Source organism: Anser anser (genome assembly GCF_964211835.1).
Source record: "Anser anser genome assembly, chromosome: 21".
Lineage (NCBI taxonomy): Eukaryota > Metazoa > Chordata > Aves > Anseriformes > Anatidae > Anser > Anser anser.
Genome location: NC_139742.1, coordinates 5937825 through 5958699, shown reverse-complemented (window position 1 = coordinate 5958699; position 20875 = coordinate 5937825). Strand labels below are relative to the sequence as shown.

The window sequence follows — 20875 nt, the reverse complement described above, 5'->3', positions numbered from 1 at the left end:
TCACAGGGAAATATTCAGTGTAGGACTGATTTACCATAGTTTACTCCTTCTAAAATGCAGGTAATGATTATTTTCAAAGTGCCACCTTGAAGATTGTGATGTAAACATAATCAAGAATATAATCAAGTAAGCTTTTGGAGAAGTTTAGACAAAACAGAATAATTGACATTTTCATAGGATATTTTCAATGCAAAGCCTTCAAAAGCATATTAAACTTTTCAACCTTTTAAAATTAAAACCCAACATTCTAGAAAGAAACCTCAGGCCTACTTTGTGTCCTACTATTGCGTGGCAGTCAAGGAGGAGACATTATGGAATGAATAAAGAAAATTCTTAGCCTTTGGGTAACAATGTTATTGGTTTTAGTAAACTGTGGTTTTACTGTTATAATTACAAATATCTTAATTAGGTATTTGGAGAATTTGGGAGACAGCTCCTAGTTCTTCCTGCGTGAAGGCTTGTACCTGCCAGCTTTGTGGGAACACGTTTGTATTTGCAGTCAGGGTATAGACCCCTATAGTTTGAATGCCAGCAAGTGAGTACTGCTAAAGTAGATGAGATCCAGTATTTGAATTAAGCGCATTAATAGTAATGCCATCCTGTGCTTGGCCACAGCTTAGCAGCTGATAATAGAATCTTTTTCATTAGAAATGGTGATAGAAGTCAGATTAGGGAGATTACTTCTTATCTCGAGGAAAAGAGCGCTGCCTTTTGTGGCTGGTTTCTGTTGAACAATCGCCCAATGAAGGAAGAAGCCAGTTTGGTTTAGTATTTCATACAAAGGGTGCCCTGCCATTGAAACACAGTTTGTGGGTAAGGGGATTGTGGCTATGCTGTGTTGTAATGACAACACTAAGTAACAGCTCTGCTACCAGCTTTTCTTAGGATACCTTTCAAATGGGGAAAATTATAACTGTACTTGACTGTGCAACTTGAATGGGTATTTTTCAAAATAAGCTACCTGATGTCAGCACCAAGACATTTCTTGTCTCTCCAAGCAGAGAATTGATGCTTTTTCTCATAAAACCTTTAACACAGGAAAAGGAGAAAAAGCTTACTTAGCTTTTAGTAATGTGGTGGTTTGTTTTTCTTCTTAATTTTTGCTGAGTGTTTAAGAGAGCTCTCTCTTCAAAGATATTCCTGAGCCAGGGAGAGCTGGTTAAAGCAATGGTTTCTTGTGCAAAAAAAAACCGACAACAGCACACTTGTCAGAAGACAGACTGAGAGTCTTTTCATATATGCTGCCTTTTAATTAATGCATTTCTACAATATGCTCTTCTTCTCATGCAAGTATGATATACTGTCTACTTCTGTGTAGTCTCCTGTAAGACAGATTTGAATTTTGTTTGAAAGATTCCTGGATTGTCAGACGTTTCCCTGTAGCGGATTGGAAATTCTACAGCAGCTTAATTTATCTTAAAGTACTGAGCTTTGGAGTGAATTAAATGTCAGAATAAATAATACGATGAGTTCAGTAACACCTTGTTATTTTTTATTAAATCTAGTTTATTTCATACTATTACAATTTCAGTTTTTAGTGTACTTAAGTCTTTTTATGGACTGATCATAACTGTGTTGTCGATGCTGTTGAAGGGTAATGGGGAATATCTAGCAGGGGACAGCTGGATGTGCTGACGCTGTGAGAACTAGGAGGCAGTGACTGATGGTAAAGTAAGCACTTCAGTGGCTACGTTGAAAAAAAGCTGCTTAAAGAATTAATTCATGTTGACAAATTGTCATTTTTAAGTTTTGGAATTTATACTCAGTTGTGATAATTGACGCAATTTCAGCTTGAAAGGTCGCTTTACAGGTTGTTGGCTACCTGAAGAATTAAAATAGTTGGATTGTGCCTGGGTCATATTTTCAATGAAATGTGATTTTTTTATTATTTTTTTTTTAGTGGAGCATTATATTGTATAGCATAGTTCTGTAGCAAGGGAACAAAGTTTCCATGGTCACCACATAATGGAATACACAGAAGTTAGTCATTTTAGTTTTCCTTAAAAAAAAAGTACAAAGAAATTGGCCCTTAGAATATATCTGTCATTAAGCTGAAACAATCAGCATAGTTCAAAGCAGCAAGAAAAGGGTGTGGATGTAAAGGTTTATTCTCATCTTTCTATGCAGGGATTTGTTTGTTCCTATGCATCAAAATGATGTAACTGTGTGATGAAATACAGTGATGGCTACTGTGAAATGGTATCTTTGTGGAAGCCTGCGCATATAAAAGAAACTGCCATGCCCAACAGAATTTATTCAATTGAAATCTTAAAGATTTTTTTAATATATAATTCTGGTTTTCTCCTTTTTCCATAGTTTAAATAGCTTGCAAACAGAGCTAAACAACATCTTCATGTTACGAAAACAACTAGAAGATGACATTCTGGCTAATCGGAATCTACAGAAGATCTTAGAAGATCAGATTAAGGATGTCAAAAACCGACAAGGTCTGTATACATGTGCAGACCATCCCTTTTCTTGGTCTTCTTGCACAAAAGAAAACTGGTTTTATTATAGTCAGTTTGCTGTGATGGAGAAGAAATGTTTGAAAGTAGATGAAGGTGTGAAAAGGCGTCTTCTCGGCCTTCTGTACTGAAAATTATTTGATGGATTTGTAACAGAATGTCTTTGAGCAATCAGGGCATATACAGATGCACAGTTTTTCTCTTTCCCTGCAGCAAACGTTAGTAATTCTATGGCAATACTACTGCAGTGATTATTTCAAGCTGCCTACAATTTTGTACCCGTAGAATTTACTGTTTTTCTGCAGAAATCAGATTTCTGACTTTGAATAAATCTGTGGCCATGGGATCACTTTCTGTCCGTGGAATTTAATTATTTCACAATACTTCGATAAAAAATTTTTGTCTCAGGAAATTGCTAGACTCCTCCTAACACAAGAAGTATTTCCAGAGAAGAAAAAAGTAGTTGGTAGTTTTGTTATTTTGTAGTTTATTCAGAAATAGTAGAGCTTTTAAATATAACTTTTTTGTTTGTTGTACTTCTCTGAAGGTGTTTTTAATATATACTTAAATAGAGCGATGAATGATGTAAGTGGACATTGTTAAAGATAGTTCACTGCACATGTACAGACACATTGGTTTTGTTCTGTAGGGGATATATAAAAAACAATAAAGTCTGTTCACTTACCTTTCACTTAAAGCTTCAATTTTGGCATCATTCCCTTCACAGCTTTGATAAGTGACAAAAGGTAAACTTCTGCCATTTCAGAGTTTCTGACCTCAAAAGTAAAGAGGTGATGAACAACCAGGGGAAGTCAAAGGGACTTGGGGGCTCTCCTGGGTCCAGTTGTCAAAAGCAGTTGAGCTGTAGGTGAGGCTGTTAGGGAGGAAGGCTCTGAAAATTAGTAATTATTTGTGAAGCTTTGAGTCCTTGCAGCTGCCATGGGATCGGTGTCAGAGTGGGAAGTAGAATTTGGAAGTCTCTTTGCCATAATTTAGATATGTTTTCTCACTATTTAATGAAATAATACAGATATATAGAATAATACAGAATTAATCGTCTATGTTGCAAATGAACAGGTGTTTACTGAAATGTAACAAACCATTCATATGGCTATAGAGGAAATTAAAAAGTATTTTCAATTCCATTAATTTTCAATTATTTTGAGCCAAAAGCAAAATAAATTCCATAACTTTGTCTAACCTGGCTTTTTGCATTGAGACTTTGAGTTTATTTTCATAAAAATATGGCTAGAATAACTATCGTTGCCTCACTTATCCTTCCTAAAAATTATTTCTAATTGCAATGCTAAATATGCAAATTATAATGCAGAATTACATTCACAACTCATGCTGATAACAACAGAAAATGCAGCATGTCCAAGTGTCAGAAGCACAAAGAAATGTAAGGACAGAATTTGATCAGTTGAACAAAAAGCTTATTTTGGTGAATGAAACATTTTAACTGGCCTCCCTGAGATTTACTAGTAGGCACTTGGAAAGTCATGTTTTTGCATTTTATGTTTTGTTTTCCTACAAACAAATAAGAGTTTCTGAAATAATTTCTGTCATTGGTTATTTTGACAGATGAAACACTATCCTTCTGTGGAGATCAAACATCCTATATGAGTATTTGCTTAGGAGAGCAAGATCATTTAAACCTACAGATAGACCATCTGTCTCTTGAAGAACTTAAGAAAAAGGTATTGATCTGTTTTATTATTTACTGGTTTTAATGGCTTAATTCTGCCTCATTTATAGTTTGTGCATCTCTCATGGAAAGAAGCATTGTCTTTATTTAGGTACGGCTTGGTAGTTCTGAAAGGATGTGATATTCTTATCTGTGTGGTTTGTGATCCACCTTTTATGAACTGTTTGTTCTTGTTACACAACATGAGCTTCAGAGTTCGATGAAACGTAGGTGGGTTGCTGCAAAGCTTTTATGCTAGTTAGCTGGATTCAAGTTTCAGGCTCAATACCATATTTTAGTCATCATGAAGTATACCAACTCCAAAGAAAAGTTTTTGTATTAAGTATTCAACGATGTGTACCTCATCTGCCTTTATTAATCATGAAGATGGTAGTGGTGTCTGTAATTTATTCTTCTGTATAGCACACTCCATCCCAGGCTTTACAAATCTTTTGATAAATAGGGCATGTTATAAAATAACCCTGAGGTAGGTTAACGTTATCTCCATTCTACATTAGGAGAACTGAAATTCACAGAAATTAAATGTGCAGGCAATTGTCAAACAATAAATCAGTATTGGAGTACAAAAACCTGTTCTCTTGATGCACCCTGTGCATTGATCTCTGATCAGTGCACTGGTTTATGATAAGGACCTGTGCTGAATACGATTGTTTGGGTGTGAACATAAGTGAAGTTTTACCTTTCTCATGCCCAGCTGAACTGTAGGCAGGTGTTCAAAGTGTGGAGGTGGGTAATCTGACGGAAAGAAGCTTGCCTTACACTGAGCGGGTGTCAATAAATAAAAAAAACAAAACAGATTGTGTCTCAGTCCCATCCTGGGGTTATACCACTTTTATCACTGAAAGTATTCCCTTTGGCATGTTCTGTGACACTCATCAGTAAAAGAAGTTTACAAACCATTTCTTACCTGAAAAAGGGTTTGTATGTCTGTATGCTGATCTGCCTTTTCCAAATATATTCATAGTTCTAATAAAAAGATTTCACTTTCTTCTGCAAACATTGCTTTCTTGATTATACTGCAAGTCCGTGACACTAATATCTGTTTGAAAGTCTTGAACTTGATTGGCCTCTGTTGTACAGATTATATATTTCTGAAACTACGCACATTGGTAATGTCTTACAAAGGGTGTCTGAGATACAAGAACAGATTGTTTCTGAATATTACTATTGCCCTGTAATGGTGATTTCAGTTGCACCAAAGTGTTTCTTCTCAAATCAGCCTGTTGCGAGGTGCCCTTGGGTTTCTTTTTGCTACTGAATTATGAAAATTGCTATTTTAACTTAATAACATGGCTGGAAACTAGTCTCCCAAGTTTAGGTTTTTTGAACACTAACTTACAAACATATGATCATGTTTTCATACATAGGGAGATTGTCTCATGAGCAGATACAGAATCCCTGGCTTTCCAGCTCTGCTCTGTAGATTTACCTGGAGAATTGTATATCATAATTTGTTTTCGTACTAGTATGGATATTACCAGTTTTGCTTGTTCTTCCTTGGGTTGTTCAGGTTACTGATCTTCTCTTGATGGTTAAGGATCTGCAGTCAATTAATCAAGAACTTAAGAAAAAGCAGCTCGGACTCAGTACAACAGATTCTCAAGGGAAGGAAGCACTAAAAATATTAAACCAGAGTAAGGTAGGTTTTCTGTGTTAAAAAGTGAATCTGACTCTCACATCTAATATACCTTGTGGAATCATTTACATTAGTGCAAAATGACTGTAAAACCCTAGGAGCTTAGATTGCTAATTCCTTATAATAACTTTTTAAATTAATGATGTAAACGACTTTAAGAGGTTAGCACAACAGAGAATCAGCTTAATTCAGCAAGCGTTCAGTGATGTGTTTAGTTGATTTTAAGGAAGCAACATACACATTAAAATATTTATGGCGTCTGTGGTCTGTTGGTTTTGCCTATTGAAAGGGGAAGAGTTAATTTTGCTTTACAAAGAAAGCAATATCTTATATAACATTTTAGCTATTACTGAATGTCTGCTTGTCTACTGTTCACAAGAGTCATCCGCATGCTGTGCCTAATTCTGTGACAGCTTAGTTCATATCTCGTCTCCACCTGCAAAATGACTAGGGTTCACAATGGCCAAAAAAGTAGGATTAGCACTTTGGGCTGCTTAAAAACATGTTTGTTCATTCATGTAGAATGGAGAAGTGGACAGCGTTGTGGCAGAGTGCTGAGAGATGCAAGGAAGTACTTATTGCTGGGTGTTTGATGCTATTGCCAAAAGTTAAGACTACTTTAGCTGTGGGGAAGAAGAGTTCTGGGTAAAATACTTCCAAGGATTTTGGGTGCTGGATCCCCATGTATCTTATTATACGTGAATATTGAAGGATGTTCGGCAGGCTCTGGTAGACTCTAGTGAACCTTCTAGCTTGTTATAATGTATTGCTGGAAACGTGGCTGGTATTACTTTTCTTTATATTCTGCTGTGGTTTTTGTGTTCAGTTACATTGCTCTTGTATGCTACATATTGAATAGGAAGACAAAAATATAAAAGGAATACTGATGGTAGTATTTTCTGTCTTGAATTTCTAAATCTGAATTAAACTCAAAAGAACAAGAGATAAATAGGAATAGTTTGATTCAGGTGCATGTAGGGATTGCCTAATTCGTGAACTGTCACTGCTGATGATTTTTCTGAAGGACTCTGGAAAAAGGGCCATGTCCTTTACCATATGTGCTGCAGATGCACTGTGAGCAATCAATAGAAATTACAAAATTATTCTTGCTTTTTCATTTTTAAGACATATTTGTGTTACCTTTAATTGAAACATGTCTTAAATTATAGATCAACCTTTAGGGGTGCTGTGTATTTTATTAAAATAATGAATTTACATGTTACTTTAATAGGTTTGCTCTGTAAAGCTTGTGGGTGATCTCTTTCAAAGTGCTTGCACTTTACATCCTTTAATATTTCTAGTAATTTGCTGTGTCATCCTGCAGAGGGTGCTGCACCCCCACCGATGCAGTAGTTAATAATACCAAAGGAATTTTTGTTCTGTACTAAGATTATCATGACAAGCTATCATGCTCTCATGCATTTGTATGAGCATGAAAAGAACATGTAGGGCTACTTACTTAAGAAGCTGCCTATGTGAAATGAGACACAGAATGACAAAGAGTGAAGCTTGTAAAATATAAATAAAGCCTCAAAATTCTGGTGAAGGAAACAGAAAAGTAAAATATGGTATTTTAACCTGTGCCAGAATGATGACGGTACTATAATGCTCTGAAGTTAAAGGATCTGTGATTAAATGTTTTTAGTTTAAAAGGTACCAGTTCATCAGTCTTGTCAATAAACAGCTACCTGGCTTTCAGGCTATGGATGTGACAACATTATATTTTGTGTATTAATAACCATTGTCAGAAAGAACAAGTCCTATTTTTTGTGTGTATTTTAGGCTAGAATTTGTTGGCAGGCAGTGCCGAGATGATGCTAACGTGCTATAAGAGGAATTTGGACAGACACAGGAAGGTGTACCCTTCGTAGGTTCTTAAAATGAACCCATCTTTCTCTTCCTTCACAAAGCTGAAGCACAAATCAGATGAATCTGCAAGCTGGGGTCTCTGCAGGGCATCCCCAAGGGTCTGACAGCCCCTGGTACTCTATTTTTTGGCTTCATGTTTGGACAGGAGGGAGGAGGAGGATAGAAAAAGGTTGGTTTTGTACTGTCCTCTGAACATCTGCTTTCTCTGAGAGAAGCAGTCTGAGTGATTTCAGCCTCCAGGGCTCCAGGGATCTTTGCAAACCAAGCATATCAGTGGTTCATTTAGGAAAAACATTCTCAAGGTTTTCAGTCTCCAAGGAAATACTTTAAACAGGCAGCTTATTCTCAGTAGACTCTTTTCTGGCCTTAAGCCACATATTTTCTTTTAATATTTTGTTGAACAGTAGATTATATTCCTTGGAGAACAGAAGTTTCTTTTCAGCCTCTTAGACATAGGACCATAGGACCAGGCTCAAACTGCAGCCATGTCTTATATTAGTGTGCTATACTCTGTTGGTCTGATGTAATAGTTTCATTTTTGAGAAGCATCACTTATGAAGCCCAATACTGGCCTGGGAAACACATGCACTAGAAAATGCTGACTCAGAAAAAGGGGTTGCATTGGGTAGGTAAGTTATATGTGCAAACTAGTTTAATACACAAATGTATTTAATACACAAATTAATTTGACGACCTGAATCTGGCCATGGAAAATTCAACCTTAGCAGTTTTTTATAATAGTTAATAGTTAATATTATTGGCTATGATGTCCCATGATTACAATGCAAAAATATCTTTTTTATTGCATATCTTTGCTATGTACCACAGTCCTGTCTGTGTCTGCCTCTAGTTTTCAGACTGTCTTTAGTTTGTGTTGTCCCAGAGAGCCAATTTCTAAGTGAAAATACCAAAATAATTAAAACATGGCTCAGAAATTAGTTTTGCACATAGGTTTCTAATAGTAAAAGGAAAACATATTAATATGCTGCACCATTGCACCATCCCCTTTCTACCTTTTGTAGTTCTTACTTAAAACATTAGAGTTGTTTATAGTGCTAAGAGTTGGAAGTTAAAAAGGCTTTTCTCATTTATTTCATATATACATTTATGTGCCCATTTTGTGCATGCTTAATTAAAAAGAACAACAAACCCCACACATGCATTCAATTCCCAGTGTTCTTAGGAAGTAAAAATAATGCTCCTGAAGCATCCTGTTTGTCTGCAATCGGGCTGACGTGCCGTGAGCCAAGACTTTACAGCATGTGATGCTGGGGAAGCAGGTTTTTCTTTTCATGTCATAAGTTTCAGCAATGCACTTCATATCCATCGAAGCTATAAATATCACATCCACGACCTCTAGACACCAGTTTCTTTCCTGCCAGCGTGTCATCTGAGGCTCTGTACCTATAATCTCAATTTACTGCTTTTTCTGTAACTATGCTCAAGATTCTGCTTTTCTTGTCTTAGGGTAATTTTTCTTTAGCCTCAGTCACACCAAAATATGACTGTTATACACAACAGTGCTGTATTATTGCCTCTAGTGCTTTAAGACTAAAATTTTTATCTAATGCAAGGTTGCATCCACTGTGCCAGTGCTATATCCTACCTGTGGTTTGGGCATGCCAGGCATTGCATCATTGATATTCACCATCACTCTTGCATGTTTCTAATATTTAATGAGGTTCTAGCAGCAAAGATCTTAAATAACTATCTTTTTCTATTAGATTGGGAAAAGTTGCTATAAAACAAGTTGATATAAACGTCCAATCTGGTTGAGATTCTATTTTAGAGTTCCCTAAATGTAGCTGTTTGGATGCCATCTGCAGTGATACAGAGGCTTGCCTGTGCTGTGTTTTCATGTGCCTTTATCCATACCCCCTCTGCCTCTTGTTCTGCTGCTCATTCCTCCTAGCTCAATGAGTTGGGTGCTTGCATGGTTGGACCTGCTCTCTGGCTCAGGTCTGCCACACCTTGGGAACCTTTGTTGAAGTTTAGTATTGATGTGTGCCTAAACCACTATATATCGCAAAAATCATACCACCGTGCATTCAAGAACTCCCCCAGAAAGCACGAGTTTTGCTCTGTGAAGTACCAGAATGTAGCCAGGAACCTGAATAAATTGTTCACGTTTTTCTGCGTTACTGTATATGTAGTGGTATATGAGGAAACAAGAATAGCAAAGCTTGGTTATGGAACGCAGCTGCGAGTGTTGCATCACAGGTGAGCGGTGGAATGTGGTGACTGCAGGTCCTCTGGGGTGCATCCCAGAGCTGGTTGAAAGACAGTCATTGTACTCAGGTTGTTGTTTGAACGGCTTTGCCAGAGTGTGACTACTGAATGTAATAATAATGATTTTTAAATAAGAGGTTTCCTTATGTCTAGTATTAAACTGACTTTGGTAAGGTTAGATTCTGTACTCTCTTGCTGAAGCAAATTGGGTTAGGAGGTAACTTATGAAAGAGGTGAAAATATTCTCTTCTCCATGAGCTGGGTGTAAATGGAGCTCACTCGGGAGTGGTCTGTACTGCTGTTGAGTGATGAGCAACCTGTGTCTTGTTCCTTGCTCAGGATTGTTACTCAGGTCTAACACCCAGCAAACCAAAGGCGATTGTGGTCCTGCCATCTGCTGCGCTGATGTCAGGGACTCCAGCTCTGCTGCTGTTCTAAAATAAAGTTGGGGCTTCCTCCTCTTTGCTCAGGAAATATTAGTGCTGGCATATGGACTGGGTTCTGTGAAAAATAGGGAAAATGATGATTTGGCACCATTTTCTGCAAATTGACAAGTTTAGGCAAGACAAAGCAGATGTAACCTTTGTTACAGTAAGTCTTTTTTAGGAAGCTACATGTGTTTTCTTTTAGAAGTGTCAATGTCTTGGATGCTGGAGAAGAGCCTTAATTGTGTAGCGAGTGAAAAGGAATTCTGGAAGTGGGAAAATAAAATAGGCACATTGAGAACATGACTGAGGATAGGGGTCCTTTGTCAGGAGAGGTTAAACGATGTTCATTTGTTTTGTTAAAACTGAGGGGAGGGGGGGAAAGTGTTAAATAAAAATGAAGTAATGTGAAAGATAAGGTTTCATTGTAATATGAATCATTCCTGTTTTTTGTATTAATTTCCTTTGATCTTGTTGAAGAAATCTAATTCAGTGTTTGTTACTTTGTATTACAGGCTTTTTTTGTTTTCTTTTAAGACATGTCACTGACTTATTTATGCATGTTTCATATCACAGTATTTTTTTGTGCTACATTTTCACGTCATTCCATACTTTGTGTAGTTTCTTGAAACAACAGAAGAGCCTGTGATGCAGACTGAAGATGGTGACAATGACAGGAAGATGCAGAACAGTCAAGTTTATGAGAGGGTCAGTCAGGTAGGACTCTGCTCTGTGTACATTATGTTACACTACTCTTTTCTCTGCATAACCTTTAAAATTCTTGCATTCTTAGAACACAATGTCTTTTGCAAACAAAGCATGCTTGTCTTGGTATCTGATTTTGCTTTCAACTGATTGTTATACTAAAGAGTTTCTGAAAGCTTCTGCCTGTGTTTTTCTGCTGCTAGGGTCTTCCAGTCAGGATAGCTTCCATTCTGGTCCTTATTTCCTCCTGTTTGAGTACTCATAATCTTCCTTAATGGGGATGATAGTCCCTTGAAATTGTGTTTCTTTATACACACACACTCACTCAGTTTCTCCCTCGTTCATCTTCAGCCCCCCTTGTAGTTGTGCCTCTAGTACAAATTGTGTGAGATTCTTCTGCTGCTCTCATTGATGAAAAAATATTGGACATCCTTCCTCAGGGTTGAAATACTTGATATCATGGTAACTTGCTGAAGACGTTTTCATACTTACGTAAATTTCTGGAATTAGCTTTCCTCTGGTCATTCAAAATAAATGTAGTAGAAAGCATCACGGGATGAGAAAATCACGGTGGAATGAACCTCAGAAGATCATAGAATGCAGTTAAAGTTGAATGTTTCTAGTTGTTTGAAAATGGTAGCATGCTAAAATCTGACACAAAATGGCACATTTTGACTGGTTGTGTTGACTGGTTATATTGAATAATGATTGAATAATGATGTTCTGTTCTCTGAAATTCGTAAGATCTGTGTTTCTCTGTTTACTAGGTATGCCTTCAGCTATCCATGGATTGTCCTTCCGAGGTGGATAAACAGGTAAATGATGTATTGTAAAGATTGTCATATTAACCTCATAAACGTCTTAATCTCTCACTGCTGATGTGTACTGATGAAACTGTAACCAAATGGACCCAGTCTAAACTCTCATGTAGTTGATAAAAAGATTCCCATTGATTTAAATGGGGGTAGAATTACTGGAGAACCCCCATGTAGAAGTTGTCTCCAGTGTAACATAAATGAAGTTGGCAGCTTGTAAATACTATAAGTTGCATTCTGTCCTTGCCATCAGGGTTCGCACCTGGAGATCCCAGGGCAGAATTTGGTACTTTGAATATAGATGTTTCAAAGGTAAACTAATAAAAAGTTAGCTAAAATCTGCGGGCAACATTCCAGAAGTTTCGTATGTAGTCAAAGATAAATACCCTCAGGGAAATCTACTTAGTACTAAACAACTGATCACTATGAATTAATCATATGAAGTAGATGTTCATTAGTTTTTCTATTAATAAATAGTAAGTGAAATGTCTGTGGATGCTTCTTAATGTAGATAAAGGTCATCAGGAATTACAAAACCTGATTACAAAAAGATTACAGCCGTGAATTTAATAGAACATTGCATACCTGTCTAATAAGAAAATGTTTGCAATTTTTTAACAGATAACTCCATCAGGCTATTCAGAGAGTTTCTGCAAAGATAGACATTATAGGAATCCAAATAAGCCTCAGTTTGAACATGATACAACTGGCAAACACTTTGGCAGAATAGGGATGAGTGAACATGAAACAGAAGAGATGAACTTGCTCACATCTCTTTTAAGAGAAAATAGAGCATCTGTACTTGAATCTACGTAAGTATGTGAGAGATGCACTGCTTTTGACAGTATTTCTATTTGAGAAGAGAATAAAGTAATTTTGCTAAAGTGAATTTAGATAATGGCACTGTCTAATTTACCTGAGAGATTGGCAAGGCGCCTTCAGAGCCATTTTAGTCTATCATGCAATTAAGTAATTAGGAAACATACTATCAGTCGAAATCCTTATGAAAAAACCATTACAATAAAAAAAACTCTCCGAAGTTATTGATACATGGAGCTTTACTGTACAGAGGAATTGTTTTCAGGATGGGGGCTAGCAGTGCTAAAGGGCACAGATGATAATATGTAGTGCAGATTTTTTTTCTTTTTTTTTTTTTTTTAATATTAAAATATCAGAAAGCACAGGCCAGTGAATGGTGGTGTGGTGGAAGGGATGAATCTGTATTGCTGTCGAAGTGATATGTGTGAGAAACTGAGGATGGAGGAAATAGAGTTACAGTGACTGCAGTGTTAATTCTGAATGGACGTTACTGGTATGCTTTGTGGCCTCTGTCCTTCCATCTGAACAGCTTGGACAGAGGCTTGCTTTCTGTAGGCAAATCAGGGAGTCTGTGTCCATGTGCTGCAGCTGACTAATTGGTTATTCCAGTGTAAACCACTTGTAGGGCTGCTGAGATGAACCATGTTGTAAGTACTTAGGTCAGTTTTGAATCTAGTTTAACAAATGTTTTGTATGTGTGTGCACAGGCGCTACGCTACAATGTAATCCATTCCCAGGCAAAATGCTCGTTTCTGTAGGATCTGGACAATACCAAGAAAGAAGTTGTATAGAAAAAACACATATCATCATTACTTCCCCCCCTCTCCCCCCCCAATTTCATGCTTTTAAACCGCTTAATCTCTTGGGTGAAAACTGAATTACAGCTTTGCTGGAGATCACTCTCATTTTTCTTTTTGTTCTGTCCATGTTCTACGCCTATATACAGTATGAGGGGACTTTTTTCCAGTGCCCGTCAGTGTTGTTCCTTCAGCTAGCCACACCACAGTGCTTTCTGAAGAGCAATGGGAATGACCTTCCACATACAGAGGGCTCAGCAGTGCTGGTAGCAGAATGTCCTCTGGAGTTACACAACTCAAATCCTGTTCTGGGTTCAGGATGCGCTGCAGTTGACTTTACTCAAGCAATTCTGTGTTTTTACATTACTATCTAAAACTCTCCAAGAGGCATAAATGGACTTAGTTGCCAAAGGACTATTTAATGACAAATGAGGGGATGTTGCTCTTAGAAGATGAACAGATAACATTGTTTTATTTGTTAACATTACTTAAAAGTCTGCTAATGAGTGATTTCACCACCATCATCTTTAGCATTTTAGTGTGTAATCTTTTCTATATCCAAGTATAAATGTCCTGACTGACTGGTGATGAGCCTGTGCTTCGGGTAACAATTCTCACTAATGACATTAGATGCCAGACAAAGACATAAAAAGCCTAGTTAGTTTCTACAACTTCAAGTGCTAACTGTATAAATACAGTTGTTTTAAATGCTGGTTTATATGTTTAGCGGCACAAACTGCTCTTTATTGGACACATGAAATCATCTGTAGAATTTGAGGACTTGCTTATGCCTTAAGTGCCTCTTATTTGGCTTCAGTTTCACTTAAAACATTGCTTTCTAAACAGTTGTTGATGGACCCCTGGTTATCTGTGAGGCAGTTTGTTGGTCTGTAGTGAGCTGTTTTTGCAGGCTTTTGGCTGCTTTCTCAGTTTCCAACTTCTATGTTACATTAGAAATACATGAAGGGACACATTTCAGCAAAACTCAACATCTAGAGTCTCCCGTGTTTTGGTGGGAATTTTATTTTTAAGGTATTTCAATCAGAAAGTAAAATGGTTTGAAAACCCATTCCTGTTTCTTATATTACTGTTACGTAAGCAATTGATTTAGCTACCAGAGGTTTACTAACTGTTTGTGGATGAGGAAAGGGGTTATAGAGCATATATGGTCATGAATTCGAGAAAAACATTGATGAGATAATTTGTGTTATAACTCACGCTGTGAAAATGTTTCAAAACCTCTGTTCATTAGTGAGTAATTCATTAGTGAATAAAAGAGTCTCCTGGGAATCTCAAGTATGTCAAGACACTGCAAAAGTGTTTCTTAGAAGGTGTTCTTGTTTGCTTAAATAAAAATAAAAATTCATGCCTTTTCTTTCCTCCTTCCTGAGTATAGCAGACAAGAACAAATGAAAATTGTAAATGAACTGTTAGATCATCTGAACACAACTGAGCAAGAATGTTCAAGTGAAGATACTGAGAAAAAGGATGAAAAAGATCTTAGGCAAATGATTATTCAACTAAGAGCTGAACTCAAACATTTCAAGCAGGTCAATAAATTCTTAAAGCAGCAAGTAGAATTGAAATCAACTTTTGATGGGAAAGAGAAGCTTTATCCAGATGCAACGCCACAGATTAATAAGGATATTGAGTTGTTGAAAGTGGAATTGAAAGATGCAGCTACACAAACAATGACTTTAGAGGGTAATGTCATGAGATTGAAACATGAAGGCAAAAAAGGAGCCTCAGAAGAAAAAACAAAATATTCAAGATTAAATGCAGAAAGAGAACATCAGCAGGAAAATGTGTTTAAGAAGGGTGAGCAGCATGAAAGAATTTTTTTTTCAAGGAGAACAAATGAAGTAAGTTTATTTAAGATTCTCTTTTTAGTACTGAGGGGATAGATGTACAAAAGAGAAAAGTATGTTTCATTTCTAATATTAAATCTTGCTTTTGTGTAATGTTTAAAATTAGGAGAAGAGATATGCCAAATATATTTAAGTTAATTGTTCTTAATATTTGAATCTTTTCATCATGCACTTCAGTATGCCTTAGACCATTAATTAATTGAGTTTCATTCCTCACTGGGACTAGATACTAGTGAATATTATTAGCTGTTTGGAAAAGAGAGAAAGTTTATAGCATAGCGGCCTGATTCTGTACAGCCTTATATCTATGTTCAGATGGTCATAAAGTGCAGAACTAAGAGGCAAATGGGGTCTAGAAAATTGAAGACGTCCATAATGTCTCAGAGCATGCTGGTGAAGACTTAATGGTAGATTTCAACAAACTCGAATCTTAATTCTGTGCTTTTATTAACATCTTAGCATTGTGTCTTGCTCTTACAGAAGTATGACCAGTAGCGCTGTGTAAAACTGTGGGGGCAGTTCTTCATATTTGGTTTGAAAACTAGGTGCACAGAGTCTGCTTTGTGAATACAGACTTACTTAATTTGCTTATGCCAGTTCAGTTTTCAAGCCTTCTGAAGGCAGGCAGCTTCTGATCCTAAACAAAGAGATGGAACAATAGTGCCTACTAAAGAGTTCATGTGCATTGTTTCAGTAGCAGTTATAGAAGCTAAGTTGAAAACTCTTTGAAGATCTTAGCTTTTGCAGGGGAGACAAAGGAGAATCTTGCTTTTGACTTTGTGCACTTCTAATAGAGAATCTTGTAGCACCTACTGCAGGAATGGTTTCCATGACTTTACTGATCAAGAGATTTCTGAGAGCTAGTGATTTATGTTCCAGCTTGTTCTTATTCTCTCCATTTCATTAAAGGAAGGTGCTTTTAAACCACGAGATGTTGTCTGTACTGGAATAAGCAACTCCATATGGGATTTTAAGGAAAAGATTTTGGCATGCATGGTTTTCCCTGGAAAACACCCTAGGGAATTCTTGCCAATCTTAGGAATAGGTTGTGATACACCTGAGAAATCAAAATCCGAGTAACTCACAAAAGCAACGTCTTGCTTCACCAATCAGCTTACATGTAATCAAACTCTATCGGGGCATCTTCACTTGCTAGCAGAGATTCAGTTACCTTCTTTTAAGCTTTCCCTATTGGTGGTAAATTTTTGATCTTTAACAAAAAAAAAAAAAAGTGTTTAGGAAAGAAAGACAATGATAATGGAAATGTTCTTAGGCTATTGTTAGCATTCTTAGGGTATTGGGTATTTGGTCAGTTGTGTTTGGCAGGCAGGCTGCTGTGAGAGCTGTGCCCACGTCTTTAGGATGCCTTGGCAAGTCTGACCAAGCCCTTTTGAGGCAGAAAGGAGTGGATCTGTTTGCCTTGTTCTATCCCGGGCAGCTGGCTTCAGGAACAGATGAAGAGATGAGGGCAGGTGGAAATGAGGAATAATAAAGATGGATAGTAGGGGCTGGGTTTTGAGATCCTAGCTGGCGTATTAATGAAGATCTGCTTGTGATGACTTGCTTAAAAGCATGAGTGATGTCTTTGATTTGCTGGTCTCACCTCTCAGGAACGAAGGACAATCTCTGGAGGCAAGCAGAGGCCTGTCTGCCCTCCATGGGGAATACCAAGAGTTCTTTCTGCAATTCTGGTCACTGAAATCTTTTTTTCCAGTTCCTGTTTTCATTAAGTTTCAGTATACTGTTTTGGTTCATCATGTTCCAGATGCCTCTCTACTTTTATGAGTTGCAACCTCAATGCAGTTTAAGAGTCTTCTTGTTTGGTCTAATCCAGCGTATCTGATATTTCTGAATGGCTTTTATAAATAATTTCATATAGCCTGCTGAACTGGACTTTAAGTAATCTGGGTGATATGTATGTATATGCAACAGCCCTGAGACAGGTGGAAATTGTTCAACATTATTTGTGCATTTTAGTAAAACTACCAGGAAGTTCATCTCAACTGGATTTATTTTTCAGCTTCCAAATGATATTGTATTCATTTATGTACAAAACGAATTGAGTATATCATTAGGAAAATGGAACTTGCTTTTTATTATTTTAAATTGTATAAAGACTATAATTGCTAAGAAATGAATGTGAAAAAGTATTTCAGAATACATTGGGTGGTAAAAGAAATTACAGGACTTAAAACACTGGTGGAGCAAATGAATGGCGAAAGAAATAAACTAAATCTATTTGAACATGCCATTATTGTTTTTTATTATTATTACATAGCGTTCTATAACTCTCATCAGCATATTGTATGTTTTTATCTTTTTGGAGATAGCACTACTTTATGCTCTGTGGTTTAAACAAGGACACATTTATTTTGTGTGGAGTCTTCAAGAGGTGAGGGGCTAACATGTAGTGATTTCCACTAAAAAATTTAGCTTCTCCTCCCAACTCCAATGATGTAATGTTTGTTACAGTAGGAGATGGGAATCCTGCAGCAGCAATGCATAGAGTGTATTGGTAATTAACTATTTTTGTTCATAAAAAATTTCTCTATGGTAGAGCAAATTTCCTCTGCAGCTGATGCAAAGCTATGTTCATTTGCTCAAAGGTATCAAAGGGCTGGTTTGAAGTAGTGCCTGTTGGATGGAAAGAGAGGAAGAAAGGAAGCATGTTCAGAAATTTAGGAAAAATTAGAAAGATCCTTATTTTTTTTTAATATTAAAAAAAGGGATTTAAGGGAAACATTTCCTGGGTTGTGAGATACGATACAACTCATGAGAGTGGGAAGTAGTTAGAAAAGTCAGTTTAGGTAATAAACTATTTTCCTAATGCCTATAAAAAGTCAGGGTTAGCTAATACACCTACTGATTAAAATCCTTTGCTTAGTTGATGGTGATTTTGCTGCCTTGCTTCATGGACTGGAAGCCACTCACTGGGTGGTTGTGGATGCATAAGCAGCACTCACTCAGAAAATTAAACCAGTGGCATAGGCTCACTGAATGTAAGTTTTCCATGTTGCAAGGGTATTGCAGTCTTACTATTTTATGTGACAGTTGACTGAATCTTTATTTTTCCTGGAATACTAGCTTATACTTCCTTTACGTGACTGCTACATTCCCACCTGCCAACCTCTCATTTTATTCAATACCTTTTTCAGACTGATTCTGCTTTCCTGCCCAAGAAGTCCCGTCTGCCTGTACTCCTAAGATCATCCAGACCACTAGGAAATGTGACTTTGAAACTTCGTGAGCAGAAATCAGATTCACAACTACAGCATCATACGAGGCTACCTTATGAAGATCTGAAAGCATGTGAAGTACAAAACAAACAATTCCAAGCACAAACAAATGGAGGGTTACTATTGAGCGAGTCGGTAACTGAAAACCTTGAAGAAGAGCCTGCAGAGGAGAGCACATTAGTGAGAGGTAGATAAACAATTGCATTTAAAGAGCAGACATAATAACTTGTAATGCTGCTTGAAATAGTGTATTCTTTTCTTGTAGAAAGTAAAAACAGATCACTTTTACATATACAATGCTGCTTATTCTTAATATTTGTTGGGTAGGCAAATTATATATAGATGACTATATAGAAAACACTGTAGTTTTTTTCTTTTAGTTAAATTTATCTTTGCTGCTAAAATGTGTAACAGCTTTGTATGGAATAGAAAGTCCCTTGTATGCATGGTATAATGTATATAATAAATGACAGTCTGGGAAGGTGCCCACACATGCACACACATATGTCAATGTTCAGGTAAATGAAAAATTTCCTTTATAGGATTCCAAGCCTAATGAAAACAGTAACGGAGACAGGAGAGTATAAAAATACCCTATTTGTTTATGCTGCATAAACAAGATTTTCCAATATTCCACTGATCGGTCAAGTCATCTGTGTCTGTTCCCAGTGTAGCTGGGTTATTTTAAATTTACTTGTTGACAAAGTATCTGGATCAGCAACGTATGACAAATTTGTAAGGCAGAGTACAATGGGTATTGTATAAAGATTTGGAGTGGTTAAAAAAGTTCATTTGGCAGTAAGACTAAAAACTGGGTAGAGATGTAAAAGACAGATGAGGGACAGAGAAGGTGTTAAATATAAGAAGTAAGATTAAATCAAGCACCAAGTGAGCTACTGTCAAAAGCAGAAGTTGCAGAGGTTTTGATGTTAATGATAACATTATCATGGTGTGAGAAAGATATGGCATGACTCAATGGTACGTACTGAAGTTGATTGAACTGTAGCAGTTAGTTTTGGTAGGTGCAAAATCCATGGAGAACTCTGAGAGGGAAAGTGCTTTTGAATTGTATCCTGAAATTACCCGAATCTGTTAGTACTAAAGTCCTGAGATTTCCTTTTCGTACTGGTTTCTTTACTCTGCAGTGGATAACAGACAGTACTGCAGACAGTAATTCTGAGACTTAATGCAATGGAAGTTTGCAGAAGTCTGTAATCAGTTATAGTATTGGATGAACTGTTTAGCCTTTTCTCTAAGTTTAACACGAAACATTTAAAAATACACTATGAATGATTAGCTGTTATATTACAAAGGGGACTTGCAAATGTTTGTCTTCATTTGTTGGTAGGATGCTATTCACATCCTTGTAGTTTGAGTATTTTTAAAAACGTGAAAACACCATTTCATACCACCAGTAATGTTTGTATTACATTCTCAATAGTTGCTCCTTAAATGATTTTCCAGTTCTAAATTATCAGAGAATCAGGTTTGTGTGTGGGTTGTGATTTTTTTTTTTAAATTTGGTTTTAACTATCTCCACTTGATTTTTTTTCTATTCACATACTGCCTTCTGTTTTCCCCCCTGCTATTCTGCAGTCGCCTCATTGATCAAACTGGACAATAGTGGGGCCCAGGCTGACTTGCAAGACATTGAATTGGATACAGGGGTCAAGAATGAATATCTGATGGACAAAAATCAGCAAAACTGTCAAGGTAGAGCATTTAAATTGTGTGTGTGTGTATATATATATATATATAAAATTTTAAACTCTAGCGTCCTCTAAGTTGTGTAAAATTGTAATTTACTGCAGGCAATTGTCTCCTTTGCTGCTATATGTCAGTTTTAAATCTTGCTTATTTAGCTGGTATGGATTAACTGCTCTAAGAATCCCAGTTAGTCTTTTAAGGGTTATACTTTCAGAAGGGTCATGGGGATTTATGAGTCTGGTTACCAGTAAAAATAATGAGTTGTGTGCCTAACCCTGATCTCTACTGCTAATGTCCTCACTTCTGAACACTTCTCTGTATTAAATATGTTTGTTACTTTATGCTTCTGCATCTAGTTAAGAACTATTGCAATGAATCAGTTGAATGACAGAATTTTGCTTATCTGAGTTATCTGAAAGCATTCAACTAGGTTGAAACCTAATGGAATCATTTAACAAAAATGTAAATAGTCTTAGTGCTGTATATTAGGTGTTTCTACATAACCCTTTAGTCAGTTATGGGAGGGCTTGAATAACCTCGTTAACCTGTTGTTTACAGAATACAGAGGATATGGCCAATTTTGGTCACATCATTAC

General features: G+C 36.7%; 1 protein-coding gene across 1 annotated transcript in view; it reads left to right on the top strand.

Annotated features, from left to right (window-relative positions):
• Positions 1–20875, top strand: part of CDK5RAP2 (CDK5 regulatory subunit associated protein 2) — an 81040-nt gene that overhangs the window by 33341 nt on the left and 26824 nt on the right. The window contains 9 exon segments of the mRNA XM_083806867.1: positions 2317–2447; positions 4050–4165; positions 5684–5812; positions 10954–11049; positions 11805–11852; positions 12474–12664; positions 14865–15330; positions 18492–18759; positions 20169–20285. Of these exon segments, the coding sequence (XP_083662993.1) occupies positions 2317–2447; positions 4050–4165; positions 5684–5812; positions 10954–11049; positions 11805–11852; positions 12474–12664; positions 14865–15330; positions 18492–18759; positions 20169–20285 (1562 nt within the window).